The sequence below is a fragment of the Pseudoliparis swirei genome, chromosome 10 (genome assembly GCF_029220125.1).
Source record: "Pseudoliparis swirei isolate HS2019 ecotype Mariana Trench chromosome 10, NWPU_hadal_v1, whole genome shotgun sequence".
Classification (NCBI taxonomy): Eukaryota; Metazoa; Chordata; class Actinopteri; order Perciformes; family Liparidae; genus Pseudoliparis; species Pseudoliparis swirei.
Genome location: NC_079397.1, coordinates 15355342 through 15374169, shown reverse-complemented (window position 1 = coordinate 15374169; position 18828 = coordinate 15355342). Strand labels below are relative to the sequence as shown.

General features: G+C 40.7%; 1 protein-coding gene across 9 annotated transcripts in view; it reads left to right on the top strand.

Moving 5' to 3' along the window:
- LOC130200328 (pleckstrin homology domain-containing family A member 5-like) overlaps window positions 1-18828 on the top strand; it is a 114943-nt gene that overhangs the window by 60822 nt on the left and 35293 nt on the right. For 7 of the 9 annotated variants that reach the window (XM_056424524.1, XM_056424523.1, XM_056424521.1 and 4 more), the window contains 4 exons: window positions 7314-7397; window positions 12809-12989; window positions 14232-14336; window positions 15695-15767. In XM_056424524.1, coding sequence (XP_056280499.1) covers window positions 7314-7397; window positions 12809-12989; window positions 14232-14336; window positions 15695-15767 — 443 coding nt within the window. Of the gene's footprint in view, window positions 1-4017; window positions 4108-7313; window positions 7398-12808; window positions 12990-14231; window positions 14337-15694; window positions 15768-17466; window positions 17756-18828 lie in introns of those variants that run through there. The other 2 variants (XM_056424528.1, XM_056424526.1) reach the window with 2 other exon arrangements.

The following is an 18828-nucleotide window of genomic DNA, read 5'->3' as shown; positions in this document are numbered from 1 at the left end:
GAAATTTGCCAACAACTTCAAAGAATGATGACGTATTATTAATTTCCTTCTGTCACACTACGTTACACTCTGTTTGCCTTTAGCATTTCCACTCAAATCAGAGAAACATGTGCTTGTAAATATGCACATTACTAACCTGTAAAGCAAAAAGATGTAGTTCATTATGTTTCCCAAAAGGTTTTAATTATTGCAAATCTTGTTTTTCTTGTTGGAGCAGTGGGGTGGCCTGTGTGGCCAAGAGGCTTATTTATTACACAGTATATTTTGGGGGAATATACAATTTACACAGTGTGGTCAAATGTCCTAGATGTCTTATATATATATATATATATATATCTTTATACAAACAAAGACTGGCATTTTGGTAATTTTTTTATTTGTTTTTTCTTCAATTATTGCATTAGTTTCTTAATTTGCAGCCTGTAGAGGAAGGAGGTGTTTGGAATTCCTCCGCGGACTCAAACTTTTCATATGCTTATGAATTTTATGGCTCAGATCATCCCTCTCTGGGTAGGAGGTAAGTTTAAAAATACCGTCGAACTCGGCTCCCACGCAAAACCTCCCAGGATGCTACTGGAGAGCATAGCTGGATATGTGGGGCATGCTGGGAAACACACACACACACACATTTGCAAAAAAACACACACACAAGACAAAGAAGAGAGGAGGGAGGAGATGAAGAGAACAGCTTATTTTAAAGTATAATGGGAGCGAAATGAGAAAAGTGTTTTCTTGGGGGCAATAGTTTCATGTCATACTTCCAACAACGAGGGCTCTGCTCTGCAATGATGGGAGGGGAAGTGTGAGGAAGAGGAGGAGAAAGAAGATGGTCGACAATCACAGACAGCAATAGTGTTTTTTTTTCCTGCAGCTGGTTAATGATGTAATCAAACAATCGGTTGCTCTTTTTTTAACTGTTGATGCATTCAGGACATTTTTGTAAAAAAAAAATTTATTTTTCTTTTCCACCAAATACCTGTTTGTATCCGGCCACTAAATCCTGTGATGCTTGCTGATGTATTCAGTCTGGAGGGTTTGCATTCAACATCATCGGTGGCCAATGTCCTTCCTCCAATGTCAAACTGCATGCACACCCTGTGAAAGCCTCGAGATGATAACGATATTACATTTCATCCAAAGAGACTTACAATCGTACACACAGCTACAGGGAGCTAGTCAGGGTTAAGTGACACATCGACTCGGGCTGGGATCGAACCGCCAACCCCTCGATTGAAAGACAGACCTGCTAACCGCTGACTCACAACCGCCCAATATTGTAATTCTTTTATAATTAATCCAAAAGTCAACGTGTTCATTTCACGCTATGAGAAAGTGAGTCGTGCCAGAGAAAGCTAGTTTGCGTCTAAAAGAACATTTTGCACTTGACTCAGGATTCACCTCTGTTGTTGACCAGTATGTCACATTTGATTTTCTAGAATGTTTTGTGGGATTTTCTTTTTACATTTTCAACATATACCTGTCCTTTGTGTTCTTTATTTTTAAAATAGCAAAAAAAAAAAATAAAATGACAAATCAAAACAAACTGAAACATTGCAAGCCTTATTGCAAGCCTTTTATTTTTTTAATATTGCTGATTATGAAACAACTTAAGAACTCTAAAATCCTATTTATAAAATTTTTTTTTCCTAAAAGATAAAAAAAAATTGTTATACAAGGCTGAGGAAACCCTTAAGGTCTCAGGTTGCAGGTGTTAGTCAAGTTAATTAGACAATTTTGATTTGTTAATTATATAATTTTTTTTTCATGATCTCAATATTTAGAGATAGATATTTGAGTTTTCTTGTTTTAAAAACCATTATCAGGCAAATCAGAATAAAAAAAAGGGTAATATTTCAGTTCATTTGATTTGTGTCCAGAATGCAAAACATTTTTTTTTTTTAATTTGTTTTAGAGAAAAAAAAAGAATTTCACAATATTATTCTAATTTTCTGAGACAGTCCTGTATATAACCATAATTTTTTTGAAATGTCCCCACTGTGGGACGAATAAAGGAATATCATATCATATAATAACCATATAACATTGAACCAGACATTGAAAACGTATCGAACTCCTTCAGTGTTACAACTTTGCTGTGGTTATTATTTTCTTTAACATGGTTTTCCCCATATTATAAAGGAAAGACAAACTCTACTTTTTCTCCCATTATTAAGACATTCTGGATCTAGCCTCTGTCCGAACACCACCAGTGAAATGTTGCGTCTCAGACTTTCCCTGTCAATCTATACATGTATAAATATAACTATGTGGCACATGGAGTACCGTTGAATCTCAGACTTTAGGCATCTCCTCCTTCTGTGACAAACTTTGCACCGATACAACTGGCACACGAGTGAGAATGCCTTCTGTCAGCAGTCTACGTCTGGCTCAATATTCTGCCTCGAGCATCACGCGCATCGCTGAGACCCGTGAACAGATTCACGTCACCGTTTGCCTCCTCTTCCTCGGTGGAAGTGCTCTCAGACCGCCTCGCAGGAAAGCATCCGAATGCCGTCGCGGATTCCTTTTGTCCACTCGAGCAGATTTCTCCCTGTTGCCAAGCAACACAAAAGGAAACTGTCAGAGGTTGTTGATTCCTCTCGCAGCTGTGAAGATGTAGCTACAGTGAAGTCAACACAAACGGTTTGTGACGGAGCAGCTCCCTGAGCGGCATCAGCTCATCTGGAAACAGGACAGACGGGCTCGAAGGCCTCGTTCGTGTTCGCTAAAGGCGATCCGTTTACTCCACCGCGGTGTGTGCGGTCGGTCGAGGAATGCTTTACTCGCTTGACTTTTTGGGGTTTATTCGTGTCATACGTGCCTTGGAAGGGGGCGGGGCTTATCTCTGTGGCTTTCCTCCGTGGAAACAGCTATCATTTCCGCCATCCACCATGGAAGAAATAACCACTTGTTGTGGAAATCCCACAAACATCTAACGTCCTTGTGTTTGGGTTCATAACATTTAATTATGTATATATATATATTTACATATATATATATATATATACATATATATATTATATATATATACATATATATACATATATATATATTATATATACATTTATATCTATATATACATATATAGATATAAATGTATATATATGTATATATAGATATAAATGTATATATAATATATATATATGCATATATATATATATATATATATATATATATATACATATATATACATATATATATATATATATATATATATATATATATATATATATATATACATATATATATATACATATATATATATATATATATACATATATATAAATACATATATATATTATATATATACATATATATAAATACATATATATATATATATACATATATATAGCGGCAGTCATTCAGACGTAGTCTGTGAAATTCCCTGAGCTGCGTGAGCCTACGGGTGATGATATATATAAAATATATATGATTTTAATGTTATGAACCCAAACAGGGTCTGCTTTCTCTCATCCCACCAGTCCTGCAGCCAAGTCCAGTTTGATCCTGCAGCCAGGTCCCAGTAGAGATGTGAGATGCACAGCAGGCGCCAATGTTACTGGGTCTGCCTGAAGTCTTATTCCCTCCATCTTATTTTCCTGCAACTGGACATGAGCCTAAAGGATGCTGGGTAGTGGAATATGTTAAGGACCAATTTGGGTTAGCTTCGCTCTCCAGTACCATCATCAGGCAACAAACCGCTACCCTAATTCACATTATTGCACACGTGTGGTTTTTCTAATTCTCGTCACGTACCAAATGTTCTGCAACAGTTGCTTTTTTTCATTAAACATGCTTCATATGCATACCATATATACCGTAAAGTATGATTTAAGGATTTAAGAATCCTCGCTCCTCTTCCTGACATCTGGACAGGACGTTTGGTCCTGCTCTGTGCGGGGTTCTCTCGCAGGGACCTACTCCACGTTGACAGGGGTTACTTACAATGGTGGTGCAGGCAGAGCAGCAGAAAGCAAGAGAGGGAGGAAGGGAGGGCTGTTTAGCAGCGCTCGCACAAGCAGAGCTGCCTTCACCCGGAGCAAAGCCCATGGAAAGAGGCAGCCGTGCTCCTCCCGCTCCTCCTTAACTCCTGCTACAATCCCTCCGGTGAGTCAACAAGCGTGTGGACTTTAACCGCGGTGGCGTTGTGTTTTTACGATTTGCGGCGTGTGAGATTTGCCTGTACGGTGAGGCGTATGCCGAGAGGTTATGTATTGGCGGTGTCGGCCGCGATGCAAGATTCACACCTTTTGTTGCCAAGGCTTTCTCTCAAAATGTGTGCAAAATGAAATGAGCCGCTTCGCCGTACGCTCTGAAATGTGCGTGTGCTGTTTCGGCGCGGTGATTCAGCGGTGCCATTTCCTCAGCAGCTCCTGTCATCGCCGCTCTGCTGGATGCGTGTGTTTATAGAGGAGCCGTCAGTGAGAAGCTAAATCAGATCCAGATGCGTGTTTATCTTGGAGCGTTGCCTCAGTTGTAGCTCATGATGAATTTGAGCTGTCACTCATTTAATTCCTGAAAGCATTTATAAATGGAGGCAAAATATGCAACATCGTATTTTTATTTTCTATTTCCATTGGGTGGAGACAATTCTATTTTATCTGTGTTAGTTCAAGAAAATCTATTATTTATGTACCAGGGATGAGTCCCAATGTATTTTCTATATAAAAGAGATGGATCATATTTCCATAACTTAGATTATGTCTATTATACATTTAGAATTATAATATTATTCCATATCTGTTAGTCTATCGGATAGAAAATCCAAATGTATTTCTTTTATCTCTTAGTTATGTTATATCAGTCGGTCAAAATATCCCAATATCCATCTACAGTATTTGTTATTCATTCGTTTGTCTGTTAGACACAACGTGTCTGTTTCCTCTCCGGTGGAGACGCTGTTTGATAGAAGAGATGTACCTATACCTTCATATCCATTATCTCCCTGGTTCCCTATGGAGCCACGACTTCGCTGCCGTCTCCAGCTGGCAGCGGCGGCAGGACGTTGACAGCCACATCAGGCAGCCACAGCTCGGCCGATAGATCCACCGTGTGGATCGTCATATTTCTAATGGCCGCGAGGACGGGGAGTGAAGGATGGCGACGTCAGAGCGGATGGACTCTGTGAACGCGTTGCCAATTAAACACGGCCAGAGTAAAGCCGCTCCATCCTCCCACTGGTGTGATGTTTCTGCTGTGTCTCTACTACGACTCATTTTCTCTTTGAAACAAGACTTCAATGCAAATTGAGTGGGCGGCTCATTTTTCACTGTGGATTAATTTAGCAATGCGGCGCGGTCGGTTCCAATCCCGTCTTTCCGCCTGACCTGTTTGTGTCGCTGTTTGTTTGTGCATCTAAGTCCACACGGCCCTTTATGTGCAAGCTGAGGCACGTGGTACATAATGTACACTACCGTTCAAAAGTTTGGGGTCACTTAGAAATGTCTTTATTTTTCAAAGAAAAGCACTGTTTTTTCAATAAAGATAACATTAAATTAATCAAAAATACACTCTATACATTGTTAATGTGGTAAATTAATATTCAAGGTGTCTGGTTTCTAATGAAATATCTCCATAGGTGTATAGAGGCCCATTTCCATCAACGATCACTCCAGTGTTCTAATGGTACATTGTGTTATCGCCTTAGAAGACTAATATCTGATCAGAAAACCCATGTGCAATTATGTTAGCACAGCTGAAAACAGTTATGCTGGTGATATAAGCTATACAACTGGCCTTCCTTTGAGCTTGATGTTTGGAGAACAAAATTAATACTTCAAATATTAATCATTATTTCTAACCTTGTCAATGTCTTGACTACATTCTATATTCATTTGATAAATAAAAGTGTGATTTTTCATGGAAGACACGAAATTGTCTGGGTGACCCCAAACTTTTGAACGGTCGTGTATAGATCCTCTCATCTCATGAGTGCCTTGCGTCTCTTGTCCTTACTCCCAGGAGGATTCAAGGATGCCTTTACACATCAATACATCCCTGTAAGTGTAACTGCTAGAAACAAATAAGACCATGAGCAAAATATCTGGCTGACCGAGGTCACCGAATTAATTTCTGAGATTTAGGAACATGGTGACATTCCTAAATGGAACTTGACCTGGAGGTAAAACCCCAAACCGTTGATTGTATTTCTTGTGATATGCGAAGGTATGCGCTCTACCGAGTGCCCGTTCTAGTGATCATTGTCATCGTGTTGTTCTGTGAGAGGGGGGTGAAGGGATGAGAAACAGCCCAGGAAGAGAGGGAGAAGGCGAAGGGATCGTGCAATAAAGTGTTCTAAAAAAAGGAAACCGTAAAGCAGCAATAAGAAGAAGTTAACGAGCAAGTGTGTGAAATGAACCGTCGAAAAAAAAAGCAGAGTGAGAAAAAGAGAAAAAGGAGCGAAGATCAAACACCCAGATAGAGGTGTGGAAGAGACAATACATTGAAGTGAGACCGATCGAAATAGTGGAGAAGTGAGAGTGACGATCAGCAGATGGAAGACGCACTAAGGGAAGAGACAAGAGAAGCAGTGTGATGGAAGAAAAGGGAGGCATGGGATATGAAGTCTGGAGACCTTCAGTCTGGAATGAGAACCAATTAATAACCGATCAAAAGATTGTATTGATTGAGCGTTTGTGTTTTGTTACACACACGCTGTGGAATACAACTCCAACTGATGAATGAAGTTACCAGAGGGGAATGGACCCACAGGAAGTGACACTGAGGCAGCTGGAGACGGGGAGAGAGGGAATCAGTCCGCTGTTGTTCTGCAGTGGCTCTCACACGCCCCCGGGCTGCACACGACATTCTGGAACTTCATATCGGACTTTCTTTTTATATTTTGGAGGAACTGGGCTCTCGTAATTTTTTTGTGTGGCTAAGACCCAAACGGGACGATGCTGAAGTTCTGCTCGAGGTGTGTGAGGGAGTGTGCTGTGGCGTGATGCTGACTCTCCAGAGAGATGATCTCAGTTTTCTTGTTTTTTTCGTGTGTTTATGATCCAGATGTAGTACTGTTAATAATGAAGATGCAGTACTGTTAATAATGCATATGTGGTACTGTTAAATTATCAGCACCACAGTTAATATTGCAGATGTGGTACTGTTTATGATTCAGATGTGGTAGTTTATGATGCAGATGTGGTAGTTTATGATGCAGATGTGGTACTGTTAAATTAATAGTACCACAGTTAATATTGCAGCTCTCTGTGCGTTACTCGTGTCGGATCGGTCGTGGTGTCGGTGCAGAGATTCTAACTCTCTTCTCTCTTTGTCTTTGTCCTTCTTGTCTCCTCCTCTCTCTCTTTCTGCAGTCACAATGAGAGAAAGGTGACCTGTAAGCACCCGGTGTCCGGCGTCCCCTCCCAAGACAACTGCATCTTTGTCGTAAATGAACAGTAAGTCTCTCTGCACTCTAACACACACACACACACACACACTCACTCACACATACACTCTCTAACACTCTCTCACACACACAGCATTGTGGGCTCCTGATTTCTGTTCTGATTTGAAAGGTCACTGAAAACACGTCTAGATGGATTCATTCATGGCTTCAGTTCTGTGCAGCTGTGCCAGTGTGTGATCGTACTATATGACTGCTGGACATACCAGACACGCCAATCATGCTACTCAGACCAGAGCCGGGTCTCAAGTCCAGACTTGTCAGTATGTCTCGGTTAGCACGGTCAAAATGCCCGGATGTGACTTGACCAGATGACAACATAGTTCCTTCTATAAGTATGAGCAATTGTAGAGGTTTTGATTTGGATTACATGCAAAAATACCACATTTTAATACCACAAAATTGGGCCTGCACATGTGATTCAGATGCACATCCATTACATTTCCTCTGGCGGCATTTCTGTTTAGCCCCAAAACCCGATTGCTCGTGTACCAGCTTTTTGAACACTTAACACATGGCATTAATATTAATATGAGCCTCCAGTAAGATATGAATGAAAACTTCATGGTGCCATCATAGCATTGATTATGCACGGCTATTTTGTCGGTATCTGACCAGACGACGACAACAAGTCTCATTGACCGGGTTCCCTCCCTCACTCTCTGACTGCTGGATGTTACCTACTCGTTAACTCAGAATTGTGGTTCCTTCTGTTGACAACACACACACACACACACACACACACACACACACACACACACACACACACACAATTCTTACAAAGAAACGTTTGTTCCGCTCCCCAGGAGACAAACTAGGAAAACAGCAGAAGATCAGTTTAAAGGGGCTGAAAAGAAATGTAGGGCCGGAACCTCTGAGAAAGACGAACAAAGTACAGCCATGACACGCACCACCTCCAAAAAGAGTTGTCAGGATGGTATTTCAACCCCCCCCCCCCATTTTAATGATGAACAAGTTTGGTGGAGCTGCAATCTGTTTGGCAGCACTTCTTTTTCTCGCATTCTCACTCTCCATCGCTTTCACACTCCCCAATCATCTCCATGCCAATTATCTCCTCTGTCACACTGCTCTTTTTAAGGTGTGTGTGTATGTTGTATATATATATGTGTGTGTGCGGTTTGTGTTTTTATACTTGTTGAGCAGAGAGGAGGTGAGAACGTTCCGGCTAACATCACAGATGAGAGTTTTACCTTGTTTGTCCCCAACTGTCTGAAGGGTGAAAGTGGAACATCTTTGCCGACGTGATAAACGTGGTTAGACCTGCAGACCAGAGGTCGTACAGCATAAGGAATAATTCTGTCTTCTTTGGAAAAAAATTATTGAAATTGCGTTAGCCAAAACAACAGTTAGCTTGTTGTAGCTGCCGCGGGGCTAGAACGACATTCCTGACTCATTTACTGTCACAATTTGCATGTGTGTGTGTGTGTGGGGGGGGGCTTAAATTGCCAGCGCATGCTGATTATGGTTGGCTTACAATGTTGTCTATCTCATTTTGGTTGATTTAGCTCACTTATTTAGGATTCAAAGGAGGTGTCTTTCACTCATATCCCCGATCCACTGCCGAGATATCACCTCGCGTATCAATGTAGCTGGCTTTGCGAAAAAGCCATCTGATATCAGGGCACAGAGCATTGTTTTGGTTTGGCATTGTGTATGTTACTGTTGTATTTGGATATGTGATATACACGTGAAATATATAGTCTGGTACACCACAATGCTAGATTTAAAAATCAACCAGAACAGCCACATGTTTTCTTCTCGATGGATAAAGGGGGTGTAGTAGCAGCGTTTTTTCTTGACCTTAAAAAAGGCTTTTGACACAATTAATCACAACGTCCTGATTAATTAACGGTCCAATTTTTACTTTTTCCCGAGAGTTTATTGCCTTGCTGAAATCCTACCTTGAAGGAAGACTCCATTGGGGGATGTTTCATAATTTACTCTTAGATCTAATGTGGGAGTACCCCCAGGGTTCTGTTTCAGGACCTTGATATTCAGTTTTTACATTAATGATTTGCCGCGTCTCTGCAATTGGTGTGATATTAAAAAGTACGCTGTTGATACAGAGATTTAGGTGCACAAAAAAAAATTAGCGGACCAGGGTCAGCAGATGGAAATTAGCCTCTCATGCTAACTCTAGCTCACTTGGTTGTGCATTATTCCTGCAAAATAAACAAATAAAAGCAAATTGACAAATATGAATACATATATAAGTTAACAACATAATTGTGCAAAGGTCTACACAGACGTATTAACCTTCTATTAAACAAGAGACACTCCTCCATTTTACAACTGCAGGATATATATACGCTGCCGGTGAGTCCGTGGTTAATTGAAAGGGGGAAAAGACGTCTTTGAGTATTTTGAAAAGCGCTATAGAAATGTAATGTATTATTATTATTATTATTATTAGGGTCCTCATTACGACTTCGTCGTAGAGGAACCTATTGTTTTTCTAAGAGGCATTATTATTATTTTCTATAAGGAATGTTGCCCTTTTGAGGCCTTTATCATATTTCAAAAGTTGTCAAATTTGACATGCATATCAGGACTGGCGAAAATCCCGATATTTTCAAGGTTTCGCATTTTTGTATGTAGAAATTTTTCTCTAGCTGAAGTAGAATAGCAAAGTCCAATTAACCAGGCCACTCTACTTTTTGGAGGGATGTCCGGCTCCAGGTAACTTCACCTGCGCCTGTTGCTGTCATAGCTGGCTCCAGCTGGCACGGCGTCTCTCTGGGCCGTTGTGGCCATTATGTTCAATCGAGGAGGTCCAGTTGTAACGTCAATGCATTAAACAGCCTATCAGATGTCGAAAACACTGAACCTGCAATGTCCCCCACGGAGCTATACGTCTGAACGTTAGTACTGTGGCTATCATGCCTGAAGGCCCGTCACTTTAGATCCTCAGTGCTATATTTTAAATGGCACGCGCACATGAGCTGTATTTGATTTAATATAAAAGTGTCTTAGTGCCACATGAGCCCTCCAGCCGCTTCATTCCCTTCTTCTTCAAACCTTTTAAAGGAATATGAAAATAAATGAGCACGAGCCCTAAGCTTTCCCTCCAGGCTCCGGATCTTCTCCGTCGAAGAGAGTTCCTCAGATTGAACCCGATGCGCCAGACGGATAAAAGAAGGAGAATTCCATTACTGATAAATATGTGTAATATGAGTCCTTGTTACAGCTAAAGCAATTATCATTCAGCCCAGACTTCCCCCGAGTACCGGTGTCATTTAAATGTCAGAGATCGCTCCGCTCTTCATTTTCATTATCAAATGAATCTCATATGTTGCATATAAGATTGTGTTCTTTTGTTACTTCAGGTTTAATTGAAAGATGCCTATATGTTAAACACAGTTTTGTTTATTTTATGATAATTTTTCCCTGTTTTCTGATCTGCTTGTTTAAATGAGCTACTTCCTCCATGCTTACCTGGAGCGTCGATATATATAAATATATATATATACAAAATTAAATGTTATGAACCCAAACACAAGGACATTAGATGTTGGGTTCATAACATTTAATTATATATATATATATATATATATATATATATATATATATATATACATAATTAAATGTTATGAACCCAACATCTAACATCCTTGTGTTTGGGTTCATAACATTTAATTTTGTATATATATATATATATATATATATTTCCATCAGGACAACATGTCATGCTCATATAATAATATAATCCCTTTCATTCCTGAGAAGTGTAGGACTGCAGCCTTCAGAGTGATGGCAGATTTGTGAGAAAACGTTGCTGGTTTATTTCTCTAGAGATGAAAACGTTGCTCATTGACCCTGGAGAGTTGTGATGTAATCCAGTGAAAAGGCTATTTTTGGACACCTATGATTTGAGAATCAGTTGCTGAAGCACATGTATTGTTAGTTTTTAAGAGCTAAGTGTTACATGTGACAAGTTAACTGCTCTTAATGTTTTAAATGTTTTTTTCCAAACTTAAAGTTGGACAACTGCTCAATACCCAGTGCTCTATATCGTCGTGCATTAACAGCTAGGCTATTATATAGTCACACATTAACAGCTCGTTATCCCGCACTGCTCAGAACTTTAATTGCTGGAAAACAGAATATATGTATCTGCTTATCAAGTGTTCTTTTCTCATTTTAAAACAAACTCAAATAGATGTGTATTTACAATAAATCCATGTTATTTGCTATGTGAGTTTAGTCAACATTTAATTTGCAGAGTTGGGGTTTTCATTGTTGGTTTTATGAGACTAAATGTTGCTGTGGAGCATGGAACATCAGCTAATGTGTTTCAAGCCATTTAAATAGTTGGCATGCCAATTACACTCTGCAATGTTAATCAAAGGACAGTACTTTAGCAGAGCTTGGTAAATTATAGGGATCAGTGGACATAAACTAGTCTTATTTAAGATCAAAGCAGGATAAAGAATAAAAGGGAATGATGGTTTTACAAAGAGTTAATGAGGCAGCAGTAGAACGTGCTGGAGGCGGAAGAAAACTCACTGATACTATCTGATCAGCAGAGTGGGACCATCACAGGTCAGGCCAAGTTTGTATCACACTGAGGGGAAAAAAAACTTTCTCCCAAATAATTAAGAAGATGAAACGGGTGCCATCTCAACTTGGATTCTGTTTTACTCAACCTGCACCTCAGGCAATGAAGCAAAAGTCTGCAGGATAAAGTGGGCAGTCTACTCAAATGGTGTATATCTAGGCAGCACAATTGGTTACGATTGCAACACACACACACACACACACACACACACACACACACACACAACTATTCTAATGGAATAAACTAATTCAGCCAAGGACACATTCACATGTTAAAGGAGATTAATGTTGACGTCTGACTGCTGAGCTGAACTGAGATCAGTCTGGAGTGATGGCCATTCTCAGTCATCCCAGTGTGTGTTTTTTTCCAGGCCGTTCAGTTCAACTAAAGTTAGATGCTTCAGAATCAACTTATAATTGTCACTTTATATATAATATAATGAGTCCATGTAACTTTTTGGTTTTTTGAAGTCTGGCTTTTCTAATGATCGAGCAATTTGAATGTGCCCAATCAAATACTGTGGGGGGAGGGGCCCATCAGCGGGGCCATGACAGGACGCCCACCAGGCAGGAGGCCTCAGACACAGCCAATGGACCCGATGAGACGTGGAGTCACAAAGACTCCGGGGAGGAAGCAGAGTTAATAAAGAGATAAAGAGATGTAATTGTATCCATAAGTCGAGAGAGAGAGAAGAGGAGAGAGGTGCTCAGTGTATCCTAAAAACCTTGACGTGTTCCATGGTCGTGCACTCCATGAATATGGAGGGTAAATGTCTGACTGACGCTCTCCGTCTTCGTCCCTCTATGTCTCTCACCCTGTGGCAGGCCGGCTCCTCAGGCCTCCTCAGAGCAGAGCAGCAGCGGTGACCAGAAGGAGCGTCCCATGAGCACCATGAGCGAGGCGTCCAACTACACGGGCGGCTCCGACTACAGCACCTTCCCCGGCAGCCCGGCCACTGCTGTCTCTCCTGCCACCACCACCACCACCTCCACGTCATCCACGCGGGTCAGTCTCCATCCACACAGGCCTTAAACCTCAAGCATGTCTCTGTTGAGCCGTTTAATCGCACTTCGAATAAAAGCACCAGGCGGATAATAACGTAGGTTTAGCAAGCGTCATGAGCAGACAGGCTGACTGAGGTGGGCAACGCTGGTGTATTTGAACACAGGGCTCTCAAGTGTCACGCATTGAGCGTGAGACTCACGCATTTCGGTCTTACGTCACGCACTCCCGCCACACATCGTATTTCTCACGCTGAAAAAAACTCTCGGCTATTTAATGTTTTAATGTAGCGCAGCGCGCAAACATGAGCTGGCCGCGCTGCCCTCACCGTGGAGGAATCAAGCGCTCCCCTGGAGTTCTGCTGTGAGGAGCCACTTATCAGCCAATCAAAAAAAAGAAATGGGCTACACAATAGCCAATCAGAAAAAAAACCCGTATCTGTTGTATCTGGGTAAGATTTAAACCAGCGACCAATGAAAATAAAGCATCCTGGAATTGTGCGCGACTGACTGATATCCGAAAATTTCGTTATCATGTGTGTGCCAGCAAACTAAGAAACAGACTCACCACTCGTGTCACTAATGGGTGTCGCCTCCCATCACCTTACCTATAAATGCATTGTAAGACATATAGTCCTCACTTTAGAAAAGGTCACACACAATACTTAACAACGAGCTGTATTAATCATGACATGTATTAATTATTTGTGAGGACAAAGATAGTCCTCACAAAATACTTAACTAACCACTAGTAACTACTTGAATTAATCATGACATTTATAAATGCTTTGTGAAGACATAGATAGTCCTCACTGTAGACAAGGTCACACAAAATATTTAACTAACCACTAGTAACTACCTGAATTAATCATGAATTGCAGTACTAAAACACATGTGAACATAGTCACCATTAATGCATATCTACATCATTATGTGTATAATAAATAAATAAATGTATGAATAATTCACATTGAAATCATTTTTATTCCCTAATAATTGGTTATATATATATATATATATATATATATATATATTTACATATACATATATATATATATATATAACCAATTATTAGGGAATAAACTAATTTGTTCTTACTCTGTATCTCTGGATGGAAACATATTTAAAATACATTACATTCTGTGTGACCTTTTTGATTGAAAAAATTTCCATTTGAATTTCTGTAATATAAATATTAATATATGTAAAGCATTTTCCAAATGAACCCATCCATGTCTTTCAACAGCCATCTAGACCTTCCAAAAAAATCCACAACTTTGGAAAGAGATCAAACTCCATCAGGAGGAACCCCAATGCCCCGATGGTCATGAGCAACTGGCTTTACAAACAGGTAATGGACAAAGAATGATTATGGGATGTGGTTGAGTTTGTATGAGATAAAGAGTTGACTGACAGAAGACAGGTGAGGGAAGATGGCGTGGCCATTTTATTCAGAAGCAAATCAAAGCGTTATTCAAAGCGTTACACAGGTTTGATTGAATAGAAGAAAACGCTAAACTTTGCAAACATGAGTTCATGGTCTCAATCTCTAGTTCTAAGTCTTCTTCAAAACAGCATGATGTTTATTTCGTAAATGATTATCCATTTAGAGTCAAACACACCACAAACCAGGGTATGCTTTAGGGCGGGGCTACCTTACCGGACAACTCTAAAGGTGCGTTCACACCAAAAGCGATGCGATATTTTTGCGCGACCGAATCCCATGAAAAGTTAACGTACAGACGCGTGTGGCTGCGATAGACGCGATATTTTTCCGGGCGGAGATGTGGACGACGCGTTTTCAGTGGCACAATTTTCGCCCCGAGTTGAAATATTTCAACTTTGAGGCGGTCATCTCGCAACTCGGGCCAATCAGCTCTCGAGTTGCTTCGCGCGTCATCGCTGTTGAAGCAGAACAAGACGGACAATAATGTTATGAACACAATAACATATGTTCTACATTATAATGTTATGAACACAATAACAGCGTGTAGATGTTATAATGTTATGAATACAATAACATATATAATATATTTGTTATGAACACAATAACAGCGTGTAGATGTTCCGCTCTCGTAGCTGGAAGCGGAAGTCTTTCAGACGTAACAGTGACTTCATCGGTGAAAGTGACCGAGCTGAGTGAGCCTACGGGTGATGTCATGTATAAATATATATATTATATTAATGTCATGAACCCAAACACGAGGGCGTTAGTGTGTGGGACGTCCACAACAAGTATAAAGCAGAACTAGTGGTTAGTTATTCCGTGGTGGATGAAGGAGATGATAACGGTCTTTACGGAGACGAGACACGGAGATAAGCCCCGCCCCTCCAAAAACGGTCGGCGCGTCCTTTCCTATCGGAATCCTGTTTTTCTAAGATCTTATAAAAAAAGAACCAGAGCAGCATAGATAACGAGGCACAGGCCTTCACCCCGAGAACAACAGAGATGCGTTCGTCACTGCGTTGTGAAGAGATAAGACGGAGCAATTATTAGAGGGAGAGACAGAAGCTGGTTAATAGAAGCAGCCAGAGGGGCAGACAGCGAGGATGTCAAGAGAAGGGAAGTAAAGGTTGATCAAAGAAGAGGAACTGTGTGTGTGTGTGTGTGTGTGTGTGTGTGTGTGTGTGTGTGTGGAGTGTATTGTTTTCTGTAATCACGACACTATGACGAACTCACTGACAGTCTGTGAACTTTGGCCCCTGCAGGACAGCACAGGCATGAAACTCTGGAAGAAGAGGTGGTTCGTTCTGTCCGATATGTGCCTCTTCTACTACCGCGGTGAGGACACACATCCAAATGTACGATGCGGGCTGTTGAATTAAATCAAGAGCAAGTCCATATTTTTGTTCAAGGGCAATTCAAGAAAGCACATTCACTATTGTTCATCATACCACTCGTGTTTGGCACTGGTGTTGGATTAGTATCAACACAGACTCTGAGTTCAAGTTAAGTTTAGTGCTGTCAAGCACCATCTAAACAAATGAGAATTTATCAGGGTTCGTACGGTCATGGAAAACCTGGAAAAGTCATGGAATTTTAAAATGGTCGTTTCCAGGCCTGGAAAAGTCATGGAAAAAACTTAAATCATCAAAGTTTTGGAAAAGTCATGGAAATTTGTAATAATCACGTGTTCATTTACGCCGAGTTTGAAAGAATTAATATGATTTTTTAAAGAAAGACGCTCAAAATATAAGCCGGCGTGCGCTCTCAATTCGCAAAATGTTCTACATTTTTCATGTTTATACCGAGATTTCAGTTTGGTCATGGAAATCTGGTTTAAAGTCCTGGAAATCCATCGGTCAAAATGTGTAAGAACCCTGATATATGTTGTAGAAGAATACTTTTTATCAACCAGGCTGTATAAAAGTAAATTGAACGGTTGAATTCAATTTACTGGGACTACAGATGAAAAATAGCCTCTTGGCTAACTGGCACATTTACTGAAATGTTTTTATCAATGTGCACTGTCCCTTATTAAATAAACCCAGTTAAAAAGAATTATTGGGAAAAAATAACTTCAAATCTCGTTACATTCAAGGACACATCGACTAGGACGGGGATTGAACCGCCAATCCCCAGATTTAAAGACATTAAAACATTTCTCTGAGCTTGTATTCCAGAGTGTAGAGTGAGTGTAACAGGCAGATAACATGAATGACACTCTATCACTCTGTCATGCTATGTTCAACTTCATGAAAAGCAGTGTAACGGGCAAGAATACGGGACAAGAGGTTAAAAGTAGCCGTCGTCGCTTTAACCCAAGTTACGACTGATTTAAAACTTTTAAGTTTCTCTTTTTTCTCTCCTAAACCCTTTTATATCTCCATAAATTGACAAATTAGCTGCTCCCAGAGCGCAATCAGCGGGCGCTTTCAGGACAAACCCAGGAGAAAATTGGATGTTTATTGGCTTAGCCAGCCAGACACGGGAGAGAGGAGGCGTCCTCGGGAAGGACAATGACTTTTTCCATTTTCTACCGCTTGCTCCATCACTTTATTCTCTGTACCTTCTCTCACTCCGGATGAGAGGTGGTTGCAGAATTTGGATTTGTTGCACTTAATTCTCTCTGTATAAGCAGCAGTGTTGGGAGTAACGCGTTACTGTAATTCCACGACTTTTAGCGGTAACGAGCGTGTAACGAAGTATTTTTTAAATCAACTAACGCAGTTACAGTTACTGAAATTTAAATGAGTTCGTTACTCGCGTTACTCTCTTTTGTGAAAAATGAACACTTGCAGACAAGAAGACAAGCTAGGCTACTTTAGCTGCTTCTGATCTGACATCGCAGGACCTTGGTGGCGCAATGATATTGTAACGTCTCGGACGTTATGCACTGATGACACGGAGACGGGACGACGTTATTATTCCTCCCTTTATTGGGCATTCACCAACACAGACAGCTGCTCCTCAGCTCAGCAGCTCCAACATCAACAACAACGGTTCCCGTCAACCAACCTTAACTTCCGTTTTCCGACAGGTTAACCCCGCCTCCCCTCTTCTCCGCCAATCACAGGCACGCCTCCCCTCTCCTCCGCCAATCACAGGCACGCCCCCTCGACCAGCACGCACGGTGCCACACTGTGATTGACAGCCACTTCCAGTGTTGCCAGGTCCGCGGTTTTTGCCGCTGGTTGAATTTTGTGTCCGCTGGTTCGGGTAGACCTATTTTGCATGCAAATTACATGAATATCTTTAAATAAAAATCCATATTTTAAATGAAATAATTTATTTATACCCAAATCCTATCAAACTGACTCCAGATCAGCACGTACCGCCTCACTAGCACCCCCTCAATTATATGCAGCACCTCAAGGCACCTTTGTTTTCTCTTTTAATTAGTGTTAATACTGTAGGCCAATCACTTTTATTTCATTGGGCCTAATGTGGTTTAAAAAAACACTGTTAAATCACTGAGACAGTTATTTTGTATTAAGTTAACTAAAAAAGGGACTTTTGTACTCCTGCTTGATTTGAAGGCCTGTTGCCCTGTTGATTGCAATAAATAGGTCTACAACATATGTTTATTGTGTTTGACTGTTCAGTACTGTTCATGACATTAAAAAAGCAGACATAAAAGTAACTTAAAAGTAACTTTCCCGAGTAACTAATTACTTTTGATATACAGTAACTAGTAAAGTAATTCAATTACTTTTAAAAGAAGTAACGAGTAACTATAACTAATTACTAATTTTCAGTAACTTGCCCAACACTGATAAGCAGATATGATAAGGATCGACTTCAAATCTAATCTTAATTGATTCTGCGTCTACATGCACTCTAATAATTCCGTTATTACCAGAGTGAGGCAAACACTCATGTTTACAGCTGTCAAACATCACATGCAGCAGGTTGTGTCTGATAAGCAGAGCAGGATGCACCTTGTGGGAGTTCTACTCAGGAGACTCCTTGCCCCTGCTTTCTGTATCCTGCCCCTTGGCCCTCGCCTCCTGCCTCATTGGCCCTGCCTCCTTCTTTGTGCCTCCTGCCTCAAGGGCCTTCTGTTTCATGGATTGTGGTTATATGGATCGTGGTCCATGCCTACTAATTATTCACATATTTCTGTCATATTCATTGAATTTTGTACACATGACATCTATTTCATCTGTCCATCCGGGGAGAGGGAAAGACTTGACTTCAGTTTAAATAGAAACACACTCTGGGGATTTAAAGAATTACGACGGTACAAGGACACGATTAAAGCCAACAATCTGACAAGAGAAGGACTGGGAGAATATATAGGGGGGGGGGGGGGGCAGGTGTAGGGCATGAGTGATAAGGAAGGCAGGGGAGTGGCTGAGGGCAGGTGAAGGGAATGAACAATCAAGACAGACTGGGGAGA